This window comes from Lissotriton helveticus, chromosome 3_1 (genome assembly GCF_964261635.1).
Source record: "Lissotriton helveticus chromosome 3_1, aLisHel1.1, whole genome shotgun sequence".
Taxonomy (NCBI): domain Eukaryota; kingdom Metazoa; phylum Chordata; class Amphibia; order Caudata; family Salamandridae; genus Lissotriton; species Lissotriton helveticus.
This window is the reverse complement of record NC_136061.1, coordinates 1,845,858,201-1,845,885,339: the sequence shown is the minus strand read 5'-3', so window position 1 is coordinate 1,845,885,339 and position 27,139 is coordinate 1,845,858,201. Positions and strand designations below refer to the sequence as shown.

Here is a 27,139-nt window from a genome sequence, read left to right as displayed (position 1 = left end):
CTCATGGGAACCGTCCAGCCCGAATTGCCAAGCCATGTCTTCCCTGGACCGGAAACAAGCATCCTGGGACCGGTTTCAGGTTCATAACCCTCATCAACCAGGCTATCTTGAATCCAGTGGCAAAGTGAGCAAGGGACCCACGTCTGGGCATACCCAGCCAACTTAGGGTGAACAAAGCGATACCAAAGGGGAGGATGGATGGTCCAGGGAAGACATGGCTTGGCAGTTCTGGCTGGACTGTTCCCATGAGGCACAGGGTAAGACTGATTTGCATGTCTGAACTGGGGTGGTGGAGTGAGCTAAAGAATGGTGATGGATTAAACCCAGATCAGTTGATGGGGGTGAGTGTTTGATTTGCTCAAACGCTCCGTCCATCATCCCCTTTGGTATCATTTAGAGGTGGGCAGATCTTCAGTAGTCGGTGGAGTCGGCAGAGACTACTTAATCTCTGGGGGTGACATACACCTCTAACAGGCAACACAATAAGGGCCATGAGAGGTTTTGACATTCGTCTGCCTGCTTTATTCATAATGGGCGATCAAATAGCAAGTTTTTACTTTCACTTACCATAGTTCAAAACCTGGTGCTAACTAAAAACATTTCAATTATCCTCATGCCTTGGGAAACAACTCCCATGAGGAGAGGGCCAGTACATTTTTTATATTTTAATAGGAAATCCTTATTTGTCATAAGGCCAGAGCCGTACAACACACTTTCAATGCATTGAAAAGAACCTCTGTGATAGCGGTTCCTGTTAAAGTATGAGATGTCGGCTGAAGCAGCCGATATCTCTAAATTTGGAGTGTGGTTACTCCATCATGGGCGTGATAATGGGGTTTATATGAATGATGAAGCAAATGAGACAATGAGTTCTTCAGAAATGCAATTACACATTGTAGAAATGATGAAATATATTTTCAAATGCAATAGGTTTGAGAAATTAGGAGACAAGTGGGCAAGGAAACATGAGAAGAAAAAGAAACCACCAGACCTAGCAAGTGTAAAGCATCAGGATTGGGCACTGCTCCTCGTGGGGGTGGCGCTGCAGTCCCTCACGAGCCCAACTAGAGCGCTCTTTGATGGACATCTTTTAGGAGTTGCCGCACTTGTGCACGTCGGTGTGTGGGCCAAGTGAACTGGTGTGAGTGAAAATAAAATAACCCGTTGGTACCACAACAGCTTTATTGGGGGGTCCTCAAGATCACGCTAAAAACTGGGAATGGAGATGCTCTTTAAGCAAATAAAAGAGGGGGAAAAACAGATGCATTCCCGCTGTTCAGTGTGTTGTGTGGTTAGAAGTGATGGGTGGTCGACATGTTACGCACTGCCAATGGGTCCTTAATGCATCCCTATGCGCTTCATCAGGACTGTGGATAAAGGTTGAGGATGTGGGAATCAGGGAAAGACAGCCTATACTCCCACCATGTGAACCTGTCAACCGATCAAGTACGCTGGTCCAGCTCCAGGAAGGAGGGTGATACATTTCCACTCCCTGCCCAATCCAGAATGCTAACGCAGCCCCGCTCCACTACGGGGAGTTTCGGGTCCAGAGTACATGAATAAGACATGTCTCAAACGAAAAGATGTTTACTTGACCTCATTATAGGTATGATGGGAGTATAGGGCGTCTTTCCCTGACATAACAGGATTCCAACACTTGCACCTGGACTCTGCCATCTGTGAGCCTGTCTTACCAAATGGTGCCACCCCAGTCCTTAAACCTTGGAATTGAGGCTAAGGTGCTTGCCACTGGAACCAGTACATCTTCTCTGCTGAGCAACACAGCAACAAATCTACTGAGCTGAGCGGTAAATCTCTGAGCAGAACCAATGCATCACTCCTGCTATATGAATTGGACCCATCACAAAAGATTTCCATCAACGAAGCTTCCCGCATCTTGGGACTGACGCATCACCTTAAATTTGGAGCCACCACTGCATAATGCTTTTTCTGGCTCAAGCTCCTTGCATACCTCATTGACGACAGCTTCAAAGATGACGCTGAAACTTCGCATCGCATCTTCACTACTCATCGAAACCAACACATTGTGTCTGCTGCGTCCCACATCCCCAACACCGGACTTCGCATCACAAGCCCTGTCGACAGGGTCCTCGACATTGAAGCGTCAGGACCTTGCACCTAAGCCTCACCACATCTCAGAACCATTGCATCGCCTTGGCTGCGTGATACGATCCAAGCAATGCTCGGCAACCAGGATTTAAGGTACTTTGGTTCAGCAGGCCTACGTGGGTCCCTGTAGCTGGCCTGCGCTCTATCGCAGTTGGCCTTAACTTGTGATTTTGTCCTGCTCTGCACTGACCAGATATCACCAATAGCGCTTTGTGCTTTTTGGCGCTATATATCTCAAGTTCTACTAATTGGATTTTTGTCGTTTTGATCTTGTTCTATTTATTAAACCGACTTCTATGTTTCTACCCTGTTCTGGAATATTTTTTTACACTGTTTCACTGTTTGACATTTTGCACAAATACTTGACACATTGCCTCTAAATTAAGTCTGACGGCTCAGTGCCAATCTACCAGAGGGTGAGCACAGGTTAATTAAGGGTTTGCTTTTGCTTTACCCTGGCTAGGATTGTGGTTACTGCTTGAAAAGGGCTCATACCCCAGTCAACCAGGAAGCCGATTCCTAACAATCATTAATTAGGAAACCATAAAATAAGCACAATTGTGTAATCCTAAAGTGTGATGGGAACCAAAAACAAATCAAGACACTTTACTTGGTGAGGCACAAATGATTAAAATTCACTGAAATCCGATTTGTACACATTATTGTTTATGCAGTGTATAGTTTTGCCAGTATAAATGCATGCCTTTGCAAATGTAGTGCCTATTTCAAATGACAGTGCACTAGTACACAGTGCTCCAAAATGCACCAACGACAGGCGTGAGGATTTGCTGCGTTTATGTTTATGTGACACTTAGATTTTTCACAACCCCAATGACTTCAGTGATATAAAATTATTGGCAGCACCTCCACCCACTCTAAAACTTGTTACAGTGCCTCTGCCTTGAGATAGGTTTGAACTTCACTCATTTCCACCGTCTACTCATTGCAATACTAGTCTTGGGCAATAACAGTTGTGTAAATGGTGAGGATAATGAGGGGGGTCAAAATGTCTCCCAATAAAATTGGCAGTAAACGTGGCCTAAAATTACAGTTAATCCATGTCTAAAAATAAGCCTGGATCCATTTTAAGGATTCATATCCCATTATGTTTCTGGATTCTATGAACACTTCTTTCTCAAACACTCACAACTCTTTCGCCTGCATCAGTGTCCTTTGCTACCATCCTTCTAGATGCGTTGTATTTGCCTCCTTTGTTCCAACGGAACCAGGGGTAGCAAGATCCACTTACTCCTGTTTGGCTCCCTCTAGTTCTGCTGCCAAATGATCCATTATGCTACATAAATGTTCCGCTGCCATTTTTCAACTGCCATTTTGACGTTCTCAGTGGTTGATTCAGTTGTTTTGGTATATTAAAGGAGACAAACGTGCTAAAACTAAGGCTTTGTTATCTGTTGTCACACTTGAAACCCACCCTATGCTTGCAAGTTGATATGAGCCATACAGTGATAAAGGTTCCTTGTGAGACTTATGTAGGAGCCCGCCCCTCTGCCCGGGAGTCAGCCGTGCCAAGTGCCTGTGCCAGGTTGCTCAGCTATAAAAAGGGACTACAGTGCCAAGGGTAGCCATTATTCCAGGACGATTTCAAGAGTGCCTGTGTTCCAACAAAAATGGGAGTATGCCAGGGTTTGCAGCTGTGCATACTACTCCTTATCTTCAGCTGTCGGAGCAGGAATCAACAGTTGCATAGAGGTGAGTATAAGCCCTGGCAGAAGGTCCAGTACTGCTCCTACCCTCATTGAAGAGGTGCTTCAGAATTCTTAGGTTTATTTTTAGTGTTGTGGTATTGATCTGAGGTTTTATTTGGAATCTTGAACCTAAAGTGGATGTTTCAAAGGCAAACTATGTCTATTGAAACCAGCTTTAACTTGATTTCAAGCACCAAATTCTTTGATGGAGGGCATTGGAGAATCATACTGGGCCAAATGGAAACAAAATCACCATTCATTTGTCTAGTTTTCAATCTTGCTAGGTGGTGGCTTTTCTTAATAAAATGTCAAATGATGCCTGATGTATAATGTTTGGTGTGGTACAAAAAAAAAAAAAAAAAAAAAAAAATAATAATTCGGCCAGCCTTAGTCCACCCTCGTCAATAAACCACAAGAGTAGCTACCAGCGCCAGGATACCTGCCAGGTGACAGTTTGCGCTTTATAAATATTTTAAATAATAAATAAACATCTGATACCATTCTCGTCAATGTATTTGAATGCTGTAAAGGAGATGCCTCACTGCAACATGAAATGAAAAGAATATGGGAAGACAGTCTAATACCTTTCTCAATCTATATGTATATATATATTTTGGGTTAATTACCTTTCTACATTGTCAGATTAATAGATCTGTTTTGCCTAAAATTTTGAAGATAAGTGCTGTTTCGGTGTCGTTAGTCAAGAAAATTATGAAACCCTGCATAGCTTTTAAGTAGAAGTGGCTATTTATCTGGCCGCGGGGCAAATAGATATTAATCTCTGGTATTTACCCAGTGGCTGGCAAAACAGTATATCATATCTGCTACGTAGCCAGTGTCCGGATAAGTATCTGAAGATTCACTGTTTATCTGGCCATAGACTAAATTGTAGAGATAATGTACTATTAACCGGCGGCTGGATAAATAGTATGAAGGAGGTCTTTATTTTGCTGGACATAAAGAAAAAATATACTCCAGGCAGTGGGAGAGTGGTGGACATCTTGTAATGGAGATGCAGTATTTGTGATGTTTTGAAAATAAGTGCACATGCAAAAGTACATGAAGTACAAAAGTACAAAAGTGCATGAAATAAGCTACACTGTTTCAATATAAAAAAAAGTACAATTAATTTTGAATAAAACTATTTATGTATTTTATTATTAAAATAACGAATTTAGGAGTCAAAACATCTGTTTCGGGAGCTTCGGGATTTCGTACACAAAATTTTGTGCTGCAATCTATGAGTGTCTGGCTGTCTACAAAGAATGATGAGTGCGGTTTACTTCACACATAAGAATACATCGGTTACTTAATATTCATGATGACTTTTGAGAATCAGGCTCATTTTCGTCTTCTAGTGATAGGCCTTGTGTTAGTTTTTGACTTCTTGTAGGAGGATGGTACGTGCTTAGTATTTCAAACCTGGCCACACAGTAGCCTTTGACAAGCAACAGCAAACATGTAATGCAGATAGATAAGTGGTATCTGAGCCACAGAGAGAGGGACACTCACAGGAGGCAGTTGACGCTTGGGAGCACTTTGCTTTGGGACACTTGCTGGAGGTGAATTGAGTGAGATGCATTAACATTGCTTCTGTGGAACGGGTAAGTGAAAGCAGGAGAGGGAGAAGTGCCTATTTACTCAGCTGCCTTCTGAAAAAACATATTATGACACAGCCAAGTGGGTTCCAGGCATAGATGCATATTGTTTCCATGTCATGAGTGGCCCCTACAGCCCCACTGACATTTTAGTCGCTGGCACTATGTATCTTTGGAATGATAGTTACATTTTTACTATGCTAAGCAGTGTTTTTAAGTGGACCAGGTCATCTCTCTACTGAGATCTCATTTAACCCTGGGCGTAGTTTGAATAGTAGCGCTACGCGTAGCTACGTAAAGTGCATTTCGCATTACGCACCCTGCACGTAGCTACGTGAACTGCATAGTGCGGTAGGAAAAATGCTGTTCGCACTGATTGCACAGTGCTAGATGCTTGTCCGCACTGTGCAATCATTGCAAACAGCATCTTGAACAGTGCAATCGGTCATTTTCTGCCGCTCGAGTAGATTTGTACTCGAGCGGCAGCTTTCTCAACGCGGACTGGAAGTTTCTCATTGCGAGCGGTCGAGCGCATACGTGACCACTCGCAATGAGAAACCTGTCCTTCCCGCGTTGAGAATCTCGTCGGAAGGTTTATTTTCCACACTTGCGATCGGCAACTTGATGTTGCTGATCACGAAAGAGGAAAAAGTCTCACCGGGATGTTGATTTTGCTCGCTCGCGGTCGCCAACTTGACTTTGAGGACCGCGAGCAAGCACAAAATGCCTGCTACGCCACTTTTTTTGCACTGTGCTATGTGCAATTCTCGTAGCGCATGTTAGCGCACACTACGCACACTCTGCGAGCGAAGCGTAGTCCTACGCCCAGGGTAAATGTAATTTCTGTCCTTTGCATTGCAGCTCCCAAAAAAATCTGAGTGACAGGCTTGGAGGCTCTCTTTGACTAAAGTCACTGTGGAGAGGGCCTGGGGAAGGAAGTAGGAGGACAGAAGGAAAAAGGAGTAGGACCAGTAGGAGAAGAAGGTTTGCCAGTTGGAAGAAAATGACTAAGAGGTAGACCTCTAGGAGGGCAAGGACAATGGCATGCCACAAGGACCAGGGGAAAAATAGCCAGGTCCAGGGGGATCAAATCCATGAAGATCACGGTTACCAATGCAGAGGGGGCAATAAATAATAGGAGGAACAATGCAAGTAAAAACAGGAATGGGGTGCTGGGACCAGGGTGACAGTAATCAGAAGGAGCAGGAGGATGTGGAACAGGGGATCAGGACCCAGTGGAGAAGGACCCCTCCTAACAGGGGTAGAAAGAACCAAAGGCCCTAGGCCATAAGGACAGGGAGGGCTAGGAGGTCCCAAGCGTACAGACCAGGACCAGAGCGATGAGGATGACCAGTTCCAGGAGTAGCCACATTCAGAAGGACAGACCAAAGAGAAAAAGCACCAGGAGACCAATGAATAGAACCAATGGTTCACACAAGCAAATGGACCAGGACCAGAAAAACCATGACAGCAAAGGGTCAGGACTAGCAGGATCAGGAGACTCTAGATTAGCAGGACCAGAAGCAATATAAAGGATCATGATGTCCAGGCTCAGTGGGACTAGTAGCAGAAAAGATCCATGAGACTCATACTCACCGGTACCATAAACCTCAGTGACGAGGATTACATTAACCACGGTGACTCACAACATGAGAACTAGGAGGACCAGTACCACAGGGATGACGAAGACCAGACCCAGAAAATCCATTAGTAGGAAGACCATGAAAGAGGGTATCAGGGTCATATGGACAACAACAAGATCAAACAGTCAAACCAGGAGACAGGAGGACTAGTAGGGCTAGGATGGGGCAGAAGGTTCAGGAGACTAGGAGGGATACAGAAACCAAGACCAGTGGGACCAGCATAAAAAAAAATAGGTGGGCTCGACACATTAGTATCAGAACGTCAGACCAAGACTACATGGACCAGGGGACCAGGACCAGAAAGATTAGGAACAGGCAAACCAGGGGAACAGTGCCAGATGGACGATGGCTGATAATTTAGGCAGGGGAAGTTGAAAAGGTTCAGAACTGGGAGGTTGTGAAGCAAGACACCCAAGATCACAATGACATGGGGCAGGAGTGCATAGGAATGATGGCCATGAACTAGAGGTCAAGGAACATCAGAACTAGGAAAGACTAGAATGACCTATGGTAGTCCAGGGCATGATTTTGCAAAAGCATGAGGACATAGAGCAGGAGGACTCGGGTCGGGAGGAACAGGACCAGATTAAAAATGACTATGAAGATCAGGACTAGGAGGGCAATGGCCAGTAGACCAGGAGACTGGGATAAGCAGGACAGGGACCAGGAAGGGCAGCGGGACCAGTATCAAGGGCATCCACAAGACCAGAGTAAGGAGGACTAAGTGAACAAAAAGAATTATGATCAGAAGGATCGGAAACAAGGATTAGAGGACCAAGGCTTGGATTATCACGTGTGGCAGAGCAATCATCTCAGGTCGCATGACCAAGTTCAGGAGGATTGAATGTAAGAAAGCCATCCTGAGTTTGGAAATCTAAGGGACTGGACAGTGGCAGACAGGACCAAGTGACCAGGCTCTGGAGGGCCCGAACAAGGATAAAGAGGGCCAGTATCAATGGCTGCAGTACCAGTATGACTTTTAGAACAATTAACTGAACCAGGGGGCCCAGGATAACTCAAATAAGTAGGATAGAGGCTACCAGGCCAGGACTCACAAGGCCAGATGGACCAAGGAGACAAGTAGGAGCAGGTCCTGTGGTACCAGGGCTAGGAGGTTTAGGGGAAGAGAACCAGTACAAAGTGACAAGGGTTGAGAGGACCAGAAAGGAAAAGGGCCAAATAGGCCAAGACTGGGGGAACCAAGAACATCCATAATGGCCAAATTACAAGGTGTACGTTAACCAACACATTAGCACAAAAACACCAGGACAAAGATGAAGGAGACAAATACTAGGATGGGTGATGGATCAGGCTGAGGAGTACAAGGCTCAGGAGAACCCAAACTAAAAGGACCAGGACAAAGAAGATCAGGGTCAATAAGCACAAAATCTCTGTTAACCTTGAAAAACAAGACTGGGTGGACCATGGGCAGGAGGCCCATGGAGATGAGACCAAAGACACAGGCAACCAGGAGATCTAAAAGGACCAGTAAACAAAGGTCCAGGGTGTCAAGGAAGATCAGGACCCGGAGCACTAGGACCAGAAGGACCATTGTGAGGAGGAAAAGGAGGATCAGGACCAGAGACATCAGGACCAGGGTAACCACAGCCATTAAGACCTTACCGCAGGGCTAGGAACAGGATAGCTAGGAAGATGAAGAATAAGAAGGTCATGCCCAGGACGATCAGAACATGGAGGACCGCGGTCTATTGGTAACACACCAAGGAGCAGGAGGGTCAACACCAGATCCAGGAAGACTAAGAAGATTATGGGCATGAGGATTATGACCAGTAGACAAGGGAACCAGAATAAGTGGGAAAGATGTGTGAGCCAGTACCAAAGAGACCAGGAGGACCAGAGCCAGAAATTCCAGGAGCAGGGCAAGGAGAATTAGAAGGATCAGGACGAATAGGACCAGGAAAACACCTAGGTGGGAACTTAGGAGAATGCCTAGTGTACCAAGTGGAGCAGAAAGACCAAATAGACAGAAAGACCAGGACCTGGGGATAAGGGACTAGGGTGAGGAAGATAACCATAGCAGCAATTGCCAGAAAGAGCAAGGACATAGATGACCAGGAAGACCAGGACCAAAATGACCTGGCTCAGATGGACCCGACAAAAGAGAACCATGAACAAGAGGGCTCAGGCCAGTGCTTGCAGTGCCAGAAGGACCATGAGGACAAGGTACAGGAGGATATCCCTTGATCCAGAACTCATGTAAAATAAAAGAAAATTTAAAAGATATTTTCTCTCACATTATTGTGTTCCAGAGATTATTGCTCCAGGAGTTGCAAAAGCAATACCTAACCCTGGGAACCCAAGGGTGCACCACCCTATAGTCACACTTACCCCAAAGGACTGACACCACCTGAAGTACTGTGGTGTTCCCTCTGCCGATCTTACATTCTTTTTCATTTTACATGAGTTCGGGATTCAGAGATATCAAACAATATTAGGTCCTTGACTATCCCATATCGGACCGTAGGATGAACTAAAAACAACCTCTAATGATGAGATATCACTAAGGGAACCAGAAACTTTAGATCAGGATGAAGGCATTTGAGCTTTGGGGGGTATATTTGAAGAAAGACAAAACATGATGACCAGTAACATAGGATGGTAGGGTAGGGTAATTAATGTCCCTTGGTATCATCCTTTTTGTTTTTAATCCTATCAGGAGATCCAATAATAAAGGTAGTTTTGACAGTTCACATATTTACCTCTGGTTTGTGTGGAGTGACAACTCTATGAATAAGAAACAAAAAACCCTTGCCTCCACGTACTGTGCTAAAACCCACTTTGGACTTATTTGAGTCCAGGTTGTGGGAAGCCCAATGATAAAACGATAAAACATGGCACATTTGCACATTTTGGTATAGATGAGGGCCGTGCAATTCCCAGAAATAACTCTGCGTAAGGCAAAAGGAAATACCTCTATACGTACCTGTATCTTTTGGATGTGTAGTCTGACAGGGACACTAACTTGTCTGCATACATGAATTCCATGTGGAAGGAGTGTGGGGTAACCTACAAGCTCTCCACACCCTGCCATTCCTAAACCAATGGACTTCTTAAAAGGTTTAAGAAGACCCTAAAAAGCATGATTATTGGCCTGCCTGAGCCCAAGCAGAAGTGGGACATCCTCTTGCCATGCCTGCTTTTTACCTACAGGGAGGTGCCAAAGAAGGGAGTTGGGTTTAGTCCATTTAAACTTCTGTATGGTCACCCTGTCAGGGGACCTCTTAACCTGGGAAATGAGTGGTGGGAAAAGCTCACAAGAAGCCACCTAAGATGTGTTTTGCCACATGCTAGCCCTAAGGAACCAGATGGTCAGGTTCTGGAAGAAAGTTTCTTCTGAGAACTTGGAGGCCATCCAGGAATTAATGAAGCAGTGGTATGGCCAGACAGCTACCCTGATAGAGTTTTAACCTGGCCAGCATGGGTGATAAAGCCAGTGGATTCAGGGCCCTGCACGCCTGTTGGACTGGGCCCGATTAGGTGATTCAGAGGAAGGGGTAGGCCACTTCTTGGAGGACCTCCAGACCCCAAGAAAACACTTAAAATACGCCACATCAATCACATGAAATTCCACTCTGAGAGATATGAGGCCACCATACTTTTGGTGGAAGATGATGGGGAGGAAGAGAAGAGTGTACCCCTCCCTGACCTCTTGTCATCCAAAGAAAAAGATGGGTCAGTGGAAGGTGTCAACCTCTTACCTTCCCTGACACCAGACCAGCAGAGAGGCTGTCTTCAGTTACTGGAACAGTTTTCCTCACTGATTGATCATGGGGACAGCCTGCCTGTCAAAAACTAAATATACAGACAAGGCGAGGGCCAGCATCAAGTAGGAAGTCTCTAAGATGCTGGAATCTGGCGTGATTGAGCATTCCATTTGTTTTCATTTGAAAGGTTTTATATAGCTCTGGCTCGACCCGGCGGTATCAGAGCGCTTTACATGTGCACAAAAGATTACATGACAAAGAATAGTTATTCAATAGCCGAGCATTCAGACAGGTAATATGAAACAAATTAATTAAACAAAATAGGCAAAGAGCGATATACATGAAAAGGCGCTCATGGAGGGCTATTTTAAACAGTAACAACAATAGCAGGTAAGGTTACGTGAAGAATAAAGGTAGGAGAAAAAAAGATTTTGGACTGGGCTGCTGGAATAATTAGATAAGAATAGGTGGGAAGAAATTAGATAAGAATAGGTGGGAAGAACCAAATTGGGGAAGAGAAGGTAAAGTAGACAGAGAGAAATTTTTGGAGGAGAGGGGTTAGGGTAGTACATGGGTACTCACAAACTTTCTCTCGGGGGCCAAATTTACAGTGTGATTTGTGTCCGAGGGCTGCACCGGTGGGGGCGGGGTCAGTGGGAGAGGGGGTGGGGCTAGAGCAACAAAAAACTGTGGCCATGAGGTTGAACACAGGTCCCTGCAGCGGACGCCTTCGTCCACTGAGCCACTAGACCCGGCATATACACATCTCTCTCTCTCTCTCTCTTTTAACCTCTCTCCCTATTTCTCCCTCTGTCTCACTCAGACTGTCTCACTCCCTCTCTCTCCCTCCCTGACTCCCTCTGTCTCGCTCACTCTGACTGTCTCACTCCCTCTCTCTCTGTCTCCCTCTCTCTCTCTCTCTCTGTCTCCCTCTCCCTCACTCTGTCCCCCTCACTCTGTCGCCCTCCTCACTCTGTCGCCCTCCTCACTCTGATGTCGCCCTCCTCACTCTGATGCCCTCCCCCTCCCTCCTCCGTCCCTCTGTCTGTCACCCTCTTCCCTTCCTCCTCCCTCTGTCTGTCACCCTCCTCCCACCCTCCTCCCTCCCTCTGTCTGTCACCCTCCTCCCTCTGTCTGTCACCCTCCTCCCTTCCTCTGTCTGTCTCCCTCCTCCCTCCCTCCTCCCTCTGTCTGCCATCCTCTTTCCTCCCTCCACCCTCCCCCTGTCTGTCACCCTCTGTCTCCCTCCCTCTCCCATTCTCTGTCCCACCCTCTCCATTTCTCTGTCTCCCTCCCTCTCCCTCTCTTTTCCTCCCTCCCTCTCCCTTTCTCTGTCTCCCTCCCTCTCTGTCTCTTTGTCTCCCTTTGTTTCCCCCCTCCCTCTCTTTGTCTCCCTCTGTCTCCCTCCCTCTCCCTCTCTCTCTGTCTGTCTCCCTTTCTCTGTCTCCCTCTCTCTGCCTCCCTCTCTCTGCCTCCCTTTCCCTCCCTCCCTCACTCTCCCTCTGTCTGCCTCTCTTTCCCTTCCTCCTTTCCTTCCCTCCCTCGCTCTCGCTCTGTCTGCCTCCCCTTCCCTCCCTTGCTCTCCCTCCCTCTCCCTCCCTTTCCCTCCCTCCCTCGCTCTCCCTCTGCCTGCCTCCCTTTCCCTCACTCCATCGCTCTCCCTCCCTCTCCCTCCCCCCTCGCTCTCCCTCTGTCTGCCTCCCTTTCCCTCCCTCCCTCGCTCTCCCTCTGCCTGCCTCCCTTTCCCTCCCTCCCTCACTCTCTATCCCTTTCCCTCCCTCGCTCTCCCACCCTCTCTCTCTGTCTGCCTCCATTTCCCTCCCTCCTTTCCTTCCCTCCCTCGCTCTCCCTCTGTCTGTCTCCCTTGCCCTCCCTCCTTTCCTTCCTTCCCTCCCTCCCTCTCCCTCTGTCTGCCTCCCTTTCCCTCCCTCGTTTTCCCTTCCTCTCCCTCCCTTTCCCTCCCTCCCTCTCTCTCCCTCTGTCTGCCTCCCTTTCCCTCCCTCCCTCGCTCTCCCTCCCTTTCCCTCCCTCCCTCACTCTCCCTCTGTCTGCCTCCCTTTCCCTCCCTACCTCGCTCTCCTTCTGCCTGCCTCCCTTTCCCTCCCTCCCTCGCTCTCCCTCCCTTTCCCTCCCTCGCTCTCCCTCCCTTTCCCTCTCTCCCTCTGTCTGCCTCCCTTTCCCGCTCTCCCTCCCTCTCCCTCCCTCCCTCTCCCTCCCTCCCTCTCCCTTCCCTTCCTTTCCCACCCTCCCTGTCTCCCTCCCTCTTCCTCCTCGTCGCCTTCCCTCCCTCGCAGTCTCCCTCTCTCCCTCTCCCTCCTCCTCCCTTTTCCTCCCTCCCTGTCTCCCTCTCTCCAACTCCCTCCCTCTCTCTCCCTCCCTGACTCCCTCTGTCTCGCTCACTCTGACTGTCTCACTCCCTCTCTCTCTGTCTCCCTCTCTCTCTCTCTCTCTCTCTGTCTCCCTCTCCCTCACTCTGTCCCCCTCACTCTGTCTCCCTCCTCACTCTGTCGCCCTCCTCACTCTGTCGCCCTCCTCACTCTGATGTCGCCCTCCTCACTCTGATGCCCTCCCCCTCCCTCCTCCGTCCCTCTGTCTGTCACCCGCTTCCCTTCCTCCTCCCTCTGTCTGTCACCCTCCTCCCACCCTCCTCCCTCCCTCTGTCTGTCACCCTCCTCCCTCTGTCTGTCACCCTCCTCTCTTCCTCTGTCTGTCTCCCTCCTCCCTCTGTCTGCCACCCTCTTTCCTCCCTCCACCCTCCCCCTGTCTGTCACCCTCTGTCTCCCTCCCTCTCCCATTCTCTGCCCCACCCTCTCCATTTCTCTGTCTCCCTCCCTCTCCCTCTCTTTTCCTCCCTCCCTCTCCCTTTCTCTGTCTCCCTCCCTCTCTGTCTCTTTGTCTCCCTTTGTTTCCCCCCTCCCTCTCTTTGTCTCCCTCTGTCTCTCTCCCTCTCCCTCTCTCTCTGTCTGTCTCCCTTTCTCTGTCTCCCTCTCTCTGCCTCCCTCTCTCTGCCTCCCTTTCCCTCCCTCCCTCACTCTCCCTCTGTCTGCCTCTCTTTCCCTTCCTCCTTTCCTTCCCTCCCTCGCTCTCCCTCTGTCTGCCTCCCCTTCCCTCCCTTGCTCTCCCTCCCTCTCCCTCCCTCCCTCGCTCTCCCTCTGCCTGCCTCCCTTTCCCTCACTCCATCGCTCTCCCTCCCTCTCCCTCCCTTTCCCTCCCCCCTCGCTCCCCCTCTGTCTGCCTCCCTTTCCCTCCCTCCCTCGCTCTCCCTCTGCCTGCCTCCCTTTCCCTCCCTCACTCTCTATCCCTTTCCCTCCCTCGCTCTCCCACCCTCTCTCTCTGTCTGCCTCCATTTCCCTCCCTACTTTCCTTCCCTCCCTCGCTCTCCCTCTGTCTGTCTCCCTTGCCCTCCCTCCTTTCCTTCCTTCCCTCCCTCCCTCTCCCTCTGTCTGCCTCCCTTTCCCTCCCTCGCTTTCCCTTCCTCTCCCTCCCTTTCCCTCCCTCCCTCCCTCTCTCTCCCTCTGTCTGCCTCCCTTTCCCTCCCTCCCTCGCTCTCCCTCCCTTTCCCTCCCTCCCTCACTCTCCCTCTGTCTGCCTCCCTTTCCCTCCCTACCTCGCTCTCCTTCTGCCTGCCTCCCTTTCCCTCCCTCCCTCGCTCTCCCTCCCTTTCCCTCCCTCGCTCTCCCTCCCTTTCCCTCTCTCCCTCTGTCTGCCTCCCTTTCCCGCTCTCCCTCCCTCTCCCTCCCTCCCTCCCTCTCCCTCCCTCCCTCTCCCTCTCCTTCCTGGAGAAGTGTGGCTCACTGGTTAGAGGAGGCAGAGCTGGAAGCAGAGGTCAGCCCGGGACCAGGGTTCAATTCCCGGCTCGGCGGGGTCTTGAGTCCTAAAATGTCCATGGACTCGACAATTCTCGCTCCGGTGCCCACTCGATTCACGGGTTCACACTCTGCGACTCTGGGCAATAGCTTGCTTAATCTCCACAACGGCCCCTCACGGTGGGATGCCTGGCTTTCACCTTGCGGATACCCTGCCGGGGCTATCTCACAGGGACGGGTTCCCTAAGCAAGCGCTTAGAAACCGCTCGGTGATTTGCGCTATATAAATTCCTGTACATTTTACATTTCCTTTCCCACCCTCCCTGTCTCCCTCCCTCTTCCTCCTCCTCGCCTTCCCTCCCTCGCAGTCTCCCTCTCTCCCTCTCCCTCCTCCTCCCTTTTCCTCCCTCCCTGTCTCCCTCTCTCCAACTCCCTCCCTCGCTCTCCCTGTCTGCCTCCCTTTCCCTCCCTCCTTTCCCTCCCTCCCTCTCCCTCTGGCTGCCTCCCTTTCCCTCCCTCCCTCCCTCGCTCTCCCTCTGTCTGCCTCCCTTTCCCTCCCTCGCTCTTCCTCTGTCTGCCTCCCTTTCCCTCCCTCCCTCGCTCTCCCTCGCTCTCCCTCTCTCTGTCTGCCTCCCTTTCCCTCCCTCCCTCTCCCTCTGTCTGTGTCTGCCTCCCTTTTCCTCCCTCCTTTCCCTCCTTCCCTCTCTCCCCCTCTGTCTGCCTCTCTTTCCCACCCTCCCTCGTTCTCCCTCCCTTTCCCTCCCTCGCTCTCCTTCCCACTCCCTTTTCCTCCCTCCCTGTCTCCCTCCCTCCACTTCCCTCCCTCGCTCTCCCTCCCTTTCCCTCCCTCTGTTTATGTCTGCCTCCCTTACCCTCCCTCCCTCGCTCTCCCTCCCTCTCCCTCCCTTTCCCTCCCTCCCTCTCTCTCCCTCCCTTTCCCTCCCTCCCTCGCTCTCCCTCCCTTCCCCTCCCTCCCTCGCTCTACCTCTGTCTGCCTCCCTTTCCCTACCTCCCTCGCTCTCCCTCTGTCTGCCTCCCTTTCCCTCCCTCCCTCGCTCTCCCTCGCTCTCCCTCCCTTTCACTCCCTCGCTATACTTCCCACTCCCTTTTCCTACCTCCCTGTCTCCCTCCCTCCACCTCCCTCGCTCGCTCTCCCTCCCTTTCCCTCCCTCTGTCTGTGTCTGCCTCCCTTTCCCTCCCTCCCTCGCTCTCCCTCTGTCTCCCTCCCTCTGTCTCCCTCTGTCACCCTCTTCATCTCACCCTGCTTGTGTGTACCGAGGCTGAGACAGCTTCCTGGCACACACACACACACACACCCATCCTCACCGAGCACTTCACAGGTCTTTTAAAGACCATTTGTATGTTAATGAGGCTTTTGTATTTCACCTCTTAGCGCCCCTGGATCTGCACTCTCACTATCACTGGAATGCCTGGGCCCCCACAGAGCAGCAGAGTCACACAGGTAAATTGTCTGCAAGGTCCACAGGCCGCCAGGGAAGGCTTACCGGGCCGCTGGCGGCCCGCGGGCCGTACTATGCATACCCCTGGGGTAGTAGATGGAGGAGAGGGGAGAGAAGGGGAGTAGGGTGAAAGATAAAAAGAGGGGGGAGAGGTGAGAGATAGGAGTGAGCTAAAGGAGAATCAAGATGGAGAAGCAGAGTGTAGGGTCAGAGGCAAGGTTATAGACCCCAATACTTGCTGAGAGGTGATGTTTGAGGTCTTTTTTAAAGCTGAGGTAGGAGGGGTTACATCGCAGATCCTTGGGGAGAGCATTCCAGATGTTCGCTGCATTTCTGGAGAAGTATCCTGATTGTGTGGTTTTCTTTTTTCACAAGGGGGGATGTGGAAGAGAGCATTAATACTCCTCATCGGTCTAGAGGAGCCCGCTTTTTTGGAGTTTGTTTGTAAGGTACAATGGGGTATTTTGGTGAAGAGCTTTATGCATAATGCATGCTGTCTTGTAGGGGGATCTACCTTCAACAGTCAGCCAGTTAAGGGCCTTAAGGGCTGGGGAGATGCGGTCAAAACATTTATAGTCAGTGATTAGCCTGGCCGCTAAGTGGAGCACAAATCTGAGGGGGGTAGGTGAACTTTAGGGGTTCCTGTGAGGATAGCCTTACCATAGTCAATTTTCGAGAGTACTAGTGATTGAAAAACTCAAGTCTTCACGTGGAATGAAGGGTTTGATTTTCTTCAGATGACGGAGAGTGAAAAAGGCTATTTTCGCTGAGTTTTTTATGTGGTTGTTACGAGTTAGGTTTTTGTCAATGATGATACCAAGTGATTTTACTGAATTGGATAAGAAGAGTGAACAGTTGAGGGCATTAAGATCAGAGATCCAGGATTGGATGGGGAGCCTGTTGTTTTTTGGAGAAAAGAGGATGACTTCAGCCTTTTTTGGGTTAAGTTTGAGATGATTGGATTAGAACCAGAATTGGATCTTGCTCAGTGTATTGTTAAGAATAAGTACATCAGAATGGGACCTAATCTTACAGTAAAGCTGGGAGTCATCAGCATAGAGGTGATAATTGATTCCAGCTTGTTTCAGAATGAGGGTCAGGGGTTCCATAAAGAGGTTAAAGAGAGAAGGGGAGAGAATAGAGCCATGAGGGACACCTAGGGAGACAGGTGAAGGGTTTGAGAGGCATGTCATTGATTTGGATTTGTTGTGTTCTGTGTTGAAGATAAGAGGCAAACCATTTGAAGACCAGACTGTTAAGGCCAAAGCGGGTCTTGAGCGAGTTAAGGTGGGAATTGTGGTTGACTGTATCAAAGGCAGCAGAGAGGTCAAAGAGAATGAGTAGTCAGGATTCACCATTGTCAAGGGAACAATGGATGTCATCAACTATATTTAGCATGGCGGTTTCAGTGCTACAGCCTTTTCTGAAGCCGGATTGCAAGGAGTAAAGTAAATTGAAATTGTTATTGTGTTTTTTATCCAAGTGGAGCAAAGCACATTTTTCAAGGGCTTTGGAAATAAGTGGGAGGTTAGAGATAGGCCGGAGATTGTTCGGGTCATTAGGGTCAGCAGTGAGGGCTTTAGGAAAGGAGTGATTTGTCCGAGTTGAAGGGAGTCAAGGACACATCCTGTGGAAAGGGAGGTGTTGATGATAGTAGTCCAGTAAGGGGCAATAATGTGGTTTAGATCTTGGACAAGGTTAGAGGGGAGAGAGTCTTTGGTGTGTGTGAGGTCGGCTTAAGTTTGGCAATGATGTTAAAGACTTCGAGTTCAGTCTCGGGTGGAAATATGGAAATGTTTTTCAGTTGTAAGAAGGGAAGGCTGGATGCAGGAGGCGTTGTAACGTGTGGGTGAGCGGAAGAGTAAGGAGGTAGAGTCCGCAAGGGAGGAACATCTAAGGTAATGTCAGCGGCAAATGGGGGATTGGTTGGAATCTGAGGTAGATGGAAGGACTGATCAATTTTGGTGATTTTGTCCGAGAAGAAGTTGGCAATTTCCTCACATCTGTCGGTTGAGGCCATTAGCTTAAGGGGGGCTGAAGATGTTTGATTTCTAACTATGTTAAACAGTTTAGGGAGGCCAAGTCATTGTTGGAAATGATGGCGTTGAAAGTGGCCCCTTTGGTAGGAGTGTGACATAATTGAACAAGGTCATTGATATCTAGAAGATCAATGAGGTGGCTGACTGTGGGGTCAACAACATTGTTCCAGTGGATGTTAAAATCTCCTAAGAAGAGATTTTTCGAATTGGAAAGTGAGGATTGTGTAAGAAGGTCGAACAGTTCCTCAGCGAAGGGAAGAGAATCACCCGGAGAGTGGTAGATGTTATGTAGACGAATTGGGGAAGAACCCTGCACAGTGAGTTTGGTGCCAAGGTATTCAAACGTTAAGTGGTCTGTGTTCTTAAAACAGGTGAGTTGAAGTTCATTTTTTATAGATTATAGCTAAACCGCCCCCTTTTCTGTCAGGTCTGTCTTTCCTAATGATAGAGTGATGGGGGTGAGAAATTCAAGATTGGCCGTCGAGTGGTCATTATGCCAGGTTTCTATACGAAAGGCAATGTCGATAGTTTCACTGAGGATGGTTTCTGATATTTCAGTTGCACGTTGGACAGCCGAGCAGTAGTTAACAAGCATGCAGGAGAGGGGCTTAGGGTTGACTTTGGTGGGGGAGCAAGAGTGTATGGTGGTAAGTTGAGTTGGGGGTCTAGGGGAGATGGGAGAGGAGGGGATTCTGCTAGTTCTCAAAATCACTGGGATGCTGGAATAAAGGAGGGTATGATCAGTAATCAAGGGTTTAGGTAGGTAAGAGTTGTATAAGTCAAGGAGGTCAGACGAGGAGAGGTAGCTCATAGCGCAGAGAGGTCTATGTGTTCTGCTGCAAAGGGATGTGGTTTTCCAACGGTTAAGTTCGGAGGTGTTTGGGAAGCAAGAACAGGCGGAATCAGCATGATTGAGGAAGGTCCTGGCGTTAAGTGTGTTGAAATCCTCTCTGAGTCACGTAAGTTCAGTCTTCACGGTTAAGAGTATGTTCAATGTTACATAGTGTCAGAGCAATAAGATTGAGGGGGAGCTCGGTTGAAAAGGAGTGGGGAAGAGAGGGTTCTGTGTCGGTCGGGAAAGAAAGTCTGATGTGGTTGGTGGGGGGGGGCGAGATGCCAGGAGGGGGAGTCAGAGGTGTGATCAGGTTGTTGGACGTGGTGACGGAGGGGTCAATGATATAGACAGGCCATGTGGTAGGAGATGATGATATGATGGAGTGAGGGTTGGAGGGGGAAGTTACATCAATTTGAGGGGGTAGAGTGAAATTCAGAGAGGGAGATATTGGCGCGGGGGGTGTAGTCAGAAGTTCTAGGTGAAGGGGCCGGGAAGTAATTCCATCAGATTGAGGGTAGAGAGTGCAGTTCAGATAGGGCGCTATTGGCACAGGGGGGTAAAGGTGGAAGCTCTGGATGAGGGGGTCTGGAAGTAGGAGAGAGGTTTTAGGTAGTGAGAGGGGTTTGAGGGTGTTGGTCATTAGAGAAAGAGTGAGTTTGGATGATGGTGTGTGCAGTTGGGATGTCTGTGGGGGTCAGAATGGGGGAGACACCAAAAGGGTGTCAGACAATTGGGAAGAAGAAGGGTTGGGGACTGGTTTGGATAGATGGTCTGCCAGGGTACTGAAATGGTGGTCAAAGATGTTGAGGTGGTATTCACATGCTTGAATGAGGATATTACCAGTTTTGAATATGGAAATGTCAATTTAATTAGTCCCTGATCCAGCCCGCTGTGCTGGTACCCACATCTGCCTCACCTTGTGCTGCCCCGAAACTCAGGCTCTGCATGGAGTAAAGGGGGTTCAACTCAGTCACAAAGACCCACCCCATCCCCAGAGATGATCAGCTCATACACTTATTAGGGGCTGCTATGTTCTTGCGTACCTTTGACTTGACTTTCAGGTACAGGCAGACTGACCTAATCAAGGGGTATAAAGCAAGGTCAGTATTCTCCTCCCCAGAGGGCCGCTTTCAATTTAAGGTGGTACTCAATCAATGAAGAAAACTTAATTTCAACTCTAAAAAGAGCAATAAAAGATTATACATACATATTTTCATTGAACAAAAAGCAGCAAATCAACACACACAACAATTACTAGTTTTTAAAATAATCAATCAATATTTGCTTCGAATCTTAAAGAAAGTAAAAATTCCATTGCCATATTATAATTTGTAATCCCTGCAGCAAGTAATATTGGGCGAATAGGCTGCTTCCTCTTAGGGGAGTAAAATCTACAGAAAATAATAAAGTGCATAGTGCTTTGCGGTGAATAACTATCACATGGACAAACTGGGAATGAAGCAAATCACAGGCCTTGGATAGGGAACGCAACTAAGAAGTGTATTGTTTTTAGCCGCAACCTTGTCAACAAAAATGTCCTTCTTTCAGTTAGGTCAATTTGGAGGTACAGGGCAGGTTCTCTTTTTGGTTGAGTAAGGTGCTCTGAGTGATTTGTCTTACTGCATATAGGGCCAACCTGAACATAACTTTGGAAAAAGAGTGACTTAATAGTGGCAGACAATACATTTTGTAATGTGTTAGGGTCTGTATAATATTATATATTGCCCATTTTGTAAAAACACATTTTGACATACCTAAGCCAAGGTATGTCTAGGCTATTATCCAACTTCTTGCAGTCTGTCAGTATTGTTCTACAAAGGTCAGCCTCTGGGTTCTTCCAGGTTTTTAGCCAAAGCAGAAGAGGTGAAATCCCAATATAGTCTTTCAAGTAACTCAGACCAACTTCCTCATGACAAAAGGAAACTGGGGAAATCTGGGGTACTGAGAGAAGTCTTCTTAGAAACTTGTTCTCTATTATTTGGAGTGATTTCCATTTGATGTATCCCCTGGCCCCGGCCCCAAAAGTTACCACAGAAAGGCTTTTGTTTGTATAAATATATATAAACTCTCCCTAGTTGGTTTGCATCCCAGTCTTTTAGCAAATCTAAAAATGGCATCAATTGATTTTTGAAATTGCATAATTCTAATATCTAAAGCATGTTTCCAGTTAAAATTAGCATCAAATTGTACCCACTGATAAGTAAAATATCGAAATTTGGGCCCGATTCACAGAACTAACTTAAGACAAAATCCTAAACTTACTACCATTTTGGTATTCACAGAAGGCACTTACTCATTTTGGTATTCACAGAAGGCCCTTACTCATTTCGGTATTCTCAGAAGTTAGGAGTCCTAACTTTAGGACTCTTAAATGCCATCTGTGAATACCGAAAATCTTAAACTTAGGATTTTTCTCAGTTTAAGAGTCCTAAAGTTAGGAGTCCTAACTTTACTACTCCTAAACTGAGGAAAATCCTAACTTTAATACTTTCGGTATTCACAGAAGGCCTTTAGGAGTCCTAACTTTACTACTCCTAAACTGAGAAAAATCCTAACTTTAAGACTTTTGGTATTCACAGAAGGCATTTAGGAGTCCTAAAGTTAGGACTCCTAATTTCGGTGAATACTAAAATGAGTAAGTGCCTTCTGTGAATACCAAAATAGTAGTAAGTTTAAGATTTTGTCTTAAGTTAGTTCTGTGAATCCGGCCCTTTCTCAATTTCTTCACTACCCTGTAGGACGTGGCCCCTTTTGGCTAAAGTCCCTAACTTTTTGCATTCCCCCTAGACCTTTTTTCTGACATTGTGTTTCCACTTAGATGCTTTGGGCACTTTGCCACTGCTAAACAGTATCAAAGTGCAAGTGCTCCATGTATAAAGTGTAATGGTAATTGGTTGTCAATGATTGGCATGTTTGCCTTACTTGTAAAGCCCATAGTAAAGGGCACTGTGTGTGCCAGGGCTGGTAATGCAAATGCTAGTAGTGGGCCTGCAGCACTTTTTGTGCCACCCACACAAGTAGCCTTAAAAAGGGAACACAGGCCTGTCATTGCAGGGCCTGCGCGCAGTTTGTTAAACTGCCATGTTGTTCTGTGAAGTGCACTCACTTGCAGACCTTACCCTTCCCTTTCTATGCACATCAGACACCCCTATGGTAGGTCCCGGGTACCCCCTGAGCGGGGTGCAGCGCATGTGAAAGGTGGGACATGTAATACGGTGTTTACTATGTCCTGACAGTGAAATAATCTTCATTTCGTTTTCCACTGTTGAAAGGCCATCTTGACATAGAATAGAATGGGAAGGCTGTGCAATATGTTTTCCAGCCTATCTTCCCAAAGGCTTAAGATGGAAAGGTGAAGTTTAGTATGCCTGATCTCACAATGTAATAACACATCCTTTTATGGAGGTGGTTTTTGCATTGTGTATTTAGAAGCCCCTCTTTTAGAAGTGGCTGAGTTTTTGTGCTCTAACATTTCTGTGTGTCTCTGTCTGGCTGTGGATTGACTGGATTTGAAAGCAATATGATCTGGGGAATGTCTTGACCCAGGGGAGGAGGTGAGACAGCAACAGGCTGACGTCCATCTGGAGTGTAGGGGGAGGAGAGGCCCCTAGAGGTGAAGAGGCCTGGGTTGCTGCTATAAAACAATTGTCCCATCTCCTGCTGCGTGTTTGGGAATCCAGACCCCAACTAATCAAATGAAGAAAGGTGTCACTGGCAGGGAGGCGCACAGAACTGGTTTGAGCTGGGGTCAGTGGCTCCTGAAATACAAAGACTTCAAAGCCATTGAGGTGTATAACTATGAGAGCTGAAACCCCTGAACTTTGGAGAATGGCTTGATCAAGTGTGAACAAGACTGGAGCTACTTTGTGGTCAAGAAGACCTTTGCCAAGGAAGAAACAACTGAAGAGACACAAGGATTGGACTGACCGTTGCTGTGTGTTCTGGGGCTGGCCTGCAGTTTTCTGTTTTAACCAAGTAAAGGCTAAAGGGACTTTGCTGTGTGCTGTGTCCCCCTACTTGAAAGGACTTTGCTGTCTGCTGTGTCCTGAAGTAACTTATCCCTAAGGGCCTGAGGTGAGCTGGCTCCCTGTTTTTAAACACAGGAACATAGAAGTTTCCATAAGAGTCTCAGCGGCGCTGTGTGTGCGTGCTTGTTGCAGCCTGAGACCCTCGAAAGGCGTGCCTTGTGATCGTGTGCACTTGGAGTCCAAGCAAGGATCTGAGACGCTGTGTGCTTTTGCTTTGTGCAGCCTGAACCCCTTTGTGAGGATTGTCCAGTGATCGTGTGCACCGGAATCCAAGTGAGTCTCATTGAAGCTGTGTGCGTGTGCGTTGGGCACCGTGAGACCTTAGTGAGGATTTGCCTTGTTATTGTGTGCACTGGAGTCTAAGTGAGTCTCATCGACGCTGTGTACTTGTACGTTGTGCACCGTGAGACCTTCGTGAGGGGGGAACAGCCTTTACGACGCGGCTGTTACACCGCATGCCGTTACAACGCGTTTTTTTCAACGCAAGTCGTTACCACGACTTGCGCTGGAGGCAGCTGCAGGTCAAGGAATTTTTTAATTTACTATCCAACACCTTCCCTACTGTACGTAGGCTGGTGTTAGAATAGTAAATTAAAAAATTCCTAAGTCTGCACCCCTCCAACGCAAGTCGTGGTAACGACTTGCGTTGAAAAAACCACGTTGTAACGGCACGCGGTGTAAAAGTACGTGTTGTAAAGCCGTACAACCTTCGCGAGAATTTGCCTTGTTATCATGTGCACCAGAGTTAAAGTGAGTCTCAGCGATGCTGTGCGCGTGATCTTTGTGCAGCCTGAGACCTGTGTTTGGGGTGCCCAGTGATCGTGCACCCGAAGCTTAAGAAAGATTCAGTGACGCTGTGTGTGTGTGATCTGTGGTAGCCTGAGATCTTCGTAACTGTAGTGGCCCGGCCGGCAGTCCTGGAGGAGCTGAGTTGCTGCCCGAGCCCACTGTTGCCAATTCACAAAGTTGCATTGGGGGCCCAGCGCTAGACGAGGAGAGGAGAGTGAGTTTGCTACCCCAGTTAATGTATGTCGAGTCCTGGGGCGGGGTTCGGGCTCGGAAGGAGACGCTCTCGGCCTCTCTCTCGTGTCCGTAGCACGAGCCTCTGCTTCGGCTCAGATCGCAGCCACTATTGCCAAGGGAGTGGCAGTACAGGTGCCGGAGTGCGGAGCTGCACTTTTTGATTACATCATACACGTATTGGGGGCAACTGTTGAAAGGCTGACTGCAAGTCAGAAGGAGAGGCAGGGAGACCGGCTAAGGCACAGTAATTGGTGTCTGAGTGTATTACCCATTATTCCATTTCTGCATAATGAAGTACCTGACTGTTGTATTAAGCATTGCACCATTTCTACATAACGGAGTACCTGATTAGAGTATCACGTATTGCATTAGTCCTGAATAACGAACTACCTGATAAGTGTATGACATATGGCATTTTATCTGCATAACGAACTACCTGATTGTCATATGACGCATTGCATTGTTTCTGCATAACGACCTACCTGACTAACGTATTGCGCATTGCATTATTCACGCATAATGAAATATCTCATCAGTGTATTACACATTGCCTTATTGCTGCATAACGACATACCTGGTGGTAGTATTACGCATTCCATTATTTTACCTTGCAAAGTGCCTGATTGTTGCGTTATGCATGGCATTCTTTTTACATTGCAAAAGTGCCTGATTCTAGCATTACAAACTTTATACCATGATATTAGGATTACAGGAGAATGTTTAGAAGTGCTCATTAATACCACCAGACAAGGGCTGGCTGGCCTAACAACTGGCCAGGAGAAATAGTACACAACCTCATATGTTGGATTTATATTGTGTGGTCTTATCGTATATCTCTTTATATAAAGTTTATACTTGTTTTTATAAAACTTGTGTGGAGTCTATTTGTGGTGTCATCATTGGGTTGTTGTAAGCATGGTTGCAAATACTTTACACATTTGCCTTGAAGATAAGCCTGGCTGTTCGTTCCAAGCTACCGAGGGGGTGAGCGGGGCTATCTAAGAAGGTGACCTTCCTTTCCCTGATGTTGGAATGCGGGTCCCTAGTTGGCCTAAGGTACGAACCTCAGCCAGCCAGGGATCCCGTGTCTAACATTTGGTGGTAAGCAGTGTGTGATTTGAATGTGTATTTGCAAATTGACTCACAGTGATTGGTGTACATCATAAGTAGCACAGACAACGATGCAACAACATATTGTGTTCTTGATTTGTTGGTTCTATCTGGTTTTGTGTTTGAGCAACCTTTAAGCCAAACATCATGTCTCAGAGGAGTCAAGGAGCCAGTGAGGCTGCAGAATTAGAGTTCAACATTGAGGCATTGCTTACCAACAAGGTTGATCAATTGAGGCAATTCTGCAGGACGTTGGGATGTCCCATGAAAAGTAGCGCCAAGAAGGATGAGCTGCAAGTGGCCATGAGGGCCTGGTGGGGATCAAAGGGACTCAGGAGGCGGGTGATGTTGAGGTGGATGAGGATGACCCATAGTACTGGGGGAGGCATCCAGGATAGCGCCTGTCTCAAATGAGAGGGAAGGAGTTTGAGCAGCGTCCCCTGGAGTTCACCACTCCACCCCAGAGATGGGAGGGTTCCTTAGAGGATCACCCGGTGGGAGGCCTATCTCCTACCTGCCAGTTATGCGAGAGAGAACACCTAGCATCAGGAGTGTGTGGGGCATCTGTCACCGGGGCTCCCCCAGTCCTGAAGTTTGTGGGTGCCATTCCTAAATGGCAGGTACAGAAATCTAAATGGAAGGTTAAGGGAGGAAGGTGTCCCCCGTGGGGGACACCTTCCCTGGATTGCATTATTTCTGCTTGGTGTATGACACATGGCATTTTATCTGCATAACGAACTACCTGATTGTCGTATGACGCATTGAATTGTTTCTGCATAACAACCTACCTGATTAGCGTATTGCACATTGCATTATTCCTGCATAACGAATTACCTGATTAGTGTATAACGCATTACCTTGTTTCTGCATAACAACAAATCTGGTGGTTGTATTACTCATTGCATTATTTTACCTTGCAAAGTGACTGATTGTTGAGTTACGCATTGCATTCTTTTTACATGGCAGAGTGTCTGATTGCTGCATTACGCTTTACAGTATTTTTACATTGCAAAAGTGCCTGATTCTAGCATTACAAACTTTAAAACATAATATTACAGAGGGGGTGAGCGGGGCTATCTAAGAAGGTGACCTTCCTTTCCCTGACATTGCAACGCTGGTCCCTACTTGGCCTAAGGTTCCTACCTCAGCCAACCAGGGATCCCGGGTCTCCCCCCCCCCCCCCAATAAAAGAAATTCTTGTTTTGGCTTTTTTTGGACCACTTTTTATAATGAAGATTTAGTACGGATTACTTTTAGCCCTCGATTATTCATAAAAATCTTCAAAGAATCTAGCAGACTTTGTAGTGCATTTGCTGTCCTGGCTATCAGGACATCATCATCAGCATATAGAAGACGGGGATTTGGCACATATTACATCTTGGGATATCCTTTTCCACCTTACATAGTTGGTCTCCCAGCCTGTTAATATATAATAAAAAAAGAAATGGTGCCAAAACACAGCCCTGTCTTACCCTTAAATCAGAGAGAAATATGTCTGTCAAATCTCCTCTCTGCTACAACAAACTTTGGCTGAAGTATATTCATGAAGCCTACTGAGCAAGGTAATAATTGCACAATCAATCGCCATTTCTGACATTATGGACCATAATTGACTATGATTCACTGTGTCAAAGGCACCGGTTAGGTCCATTAAAGCTAAGTGAACGCATCCATTTTGTGCCTTGGTGTACTTTTGGACAATTAATGCCATATTTAGAGATTGTTCCATGGTTCCAAGTCCCGGTCGGAATCCAAATTAGTAAATTGAAAGCACCTGATGTTCCAGTGCCCAAAGTTCTAGTTTCGCCAAAATTACCCTGCCCAATATTTTAACTGAACTATCGAGCAGTGAAATTGGGCAATAGCAACAGGGTTGGGTTTTGTCCCCCATTTAAAAAATCTGGATTATAATTGCTTCTTGCCAGGTCTTAACCAGTGGGCCCACTAATGCAGCTTTTAAAACATTTGCAATCAAGGGTGCTCAGAAATCTGGTAGATCTTTATATAGGTCCACAGGAATTCTGTCCGGACCTGGA

General features: G+C 47.7%; 1 protein-coding gene across 1 annotated transcript in view; it reads left to right on the top strand.

Moving 5' to 3' along the window:
* Positions 1-3,758: 3,758 nt before the first annotated feature.
* LOC144823889 (mucin-5B-like) overlaps positions 3,759-27,139 on the top strand; it is a 1,747,676-nt gene continuing 1,724,295 nt past the window's right edge. Inside the window, exon 1 of the mRNA XM_078682783.1 lies at positions 3,759-3,840. Within this exon, the coding sequence (XP_078538909.1) occupies positions 3,759-3,840 (82 nt within the window). The remainder of the gene's footprint in view (positions 3,841-27,139) is intronic.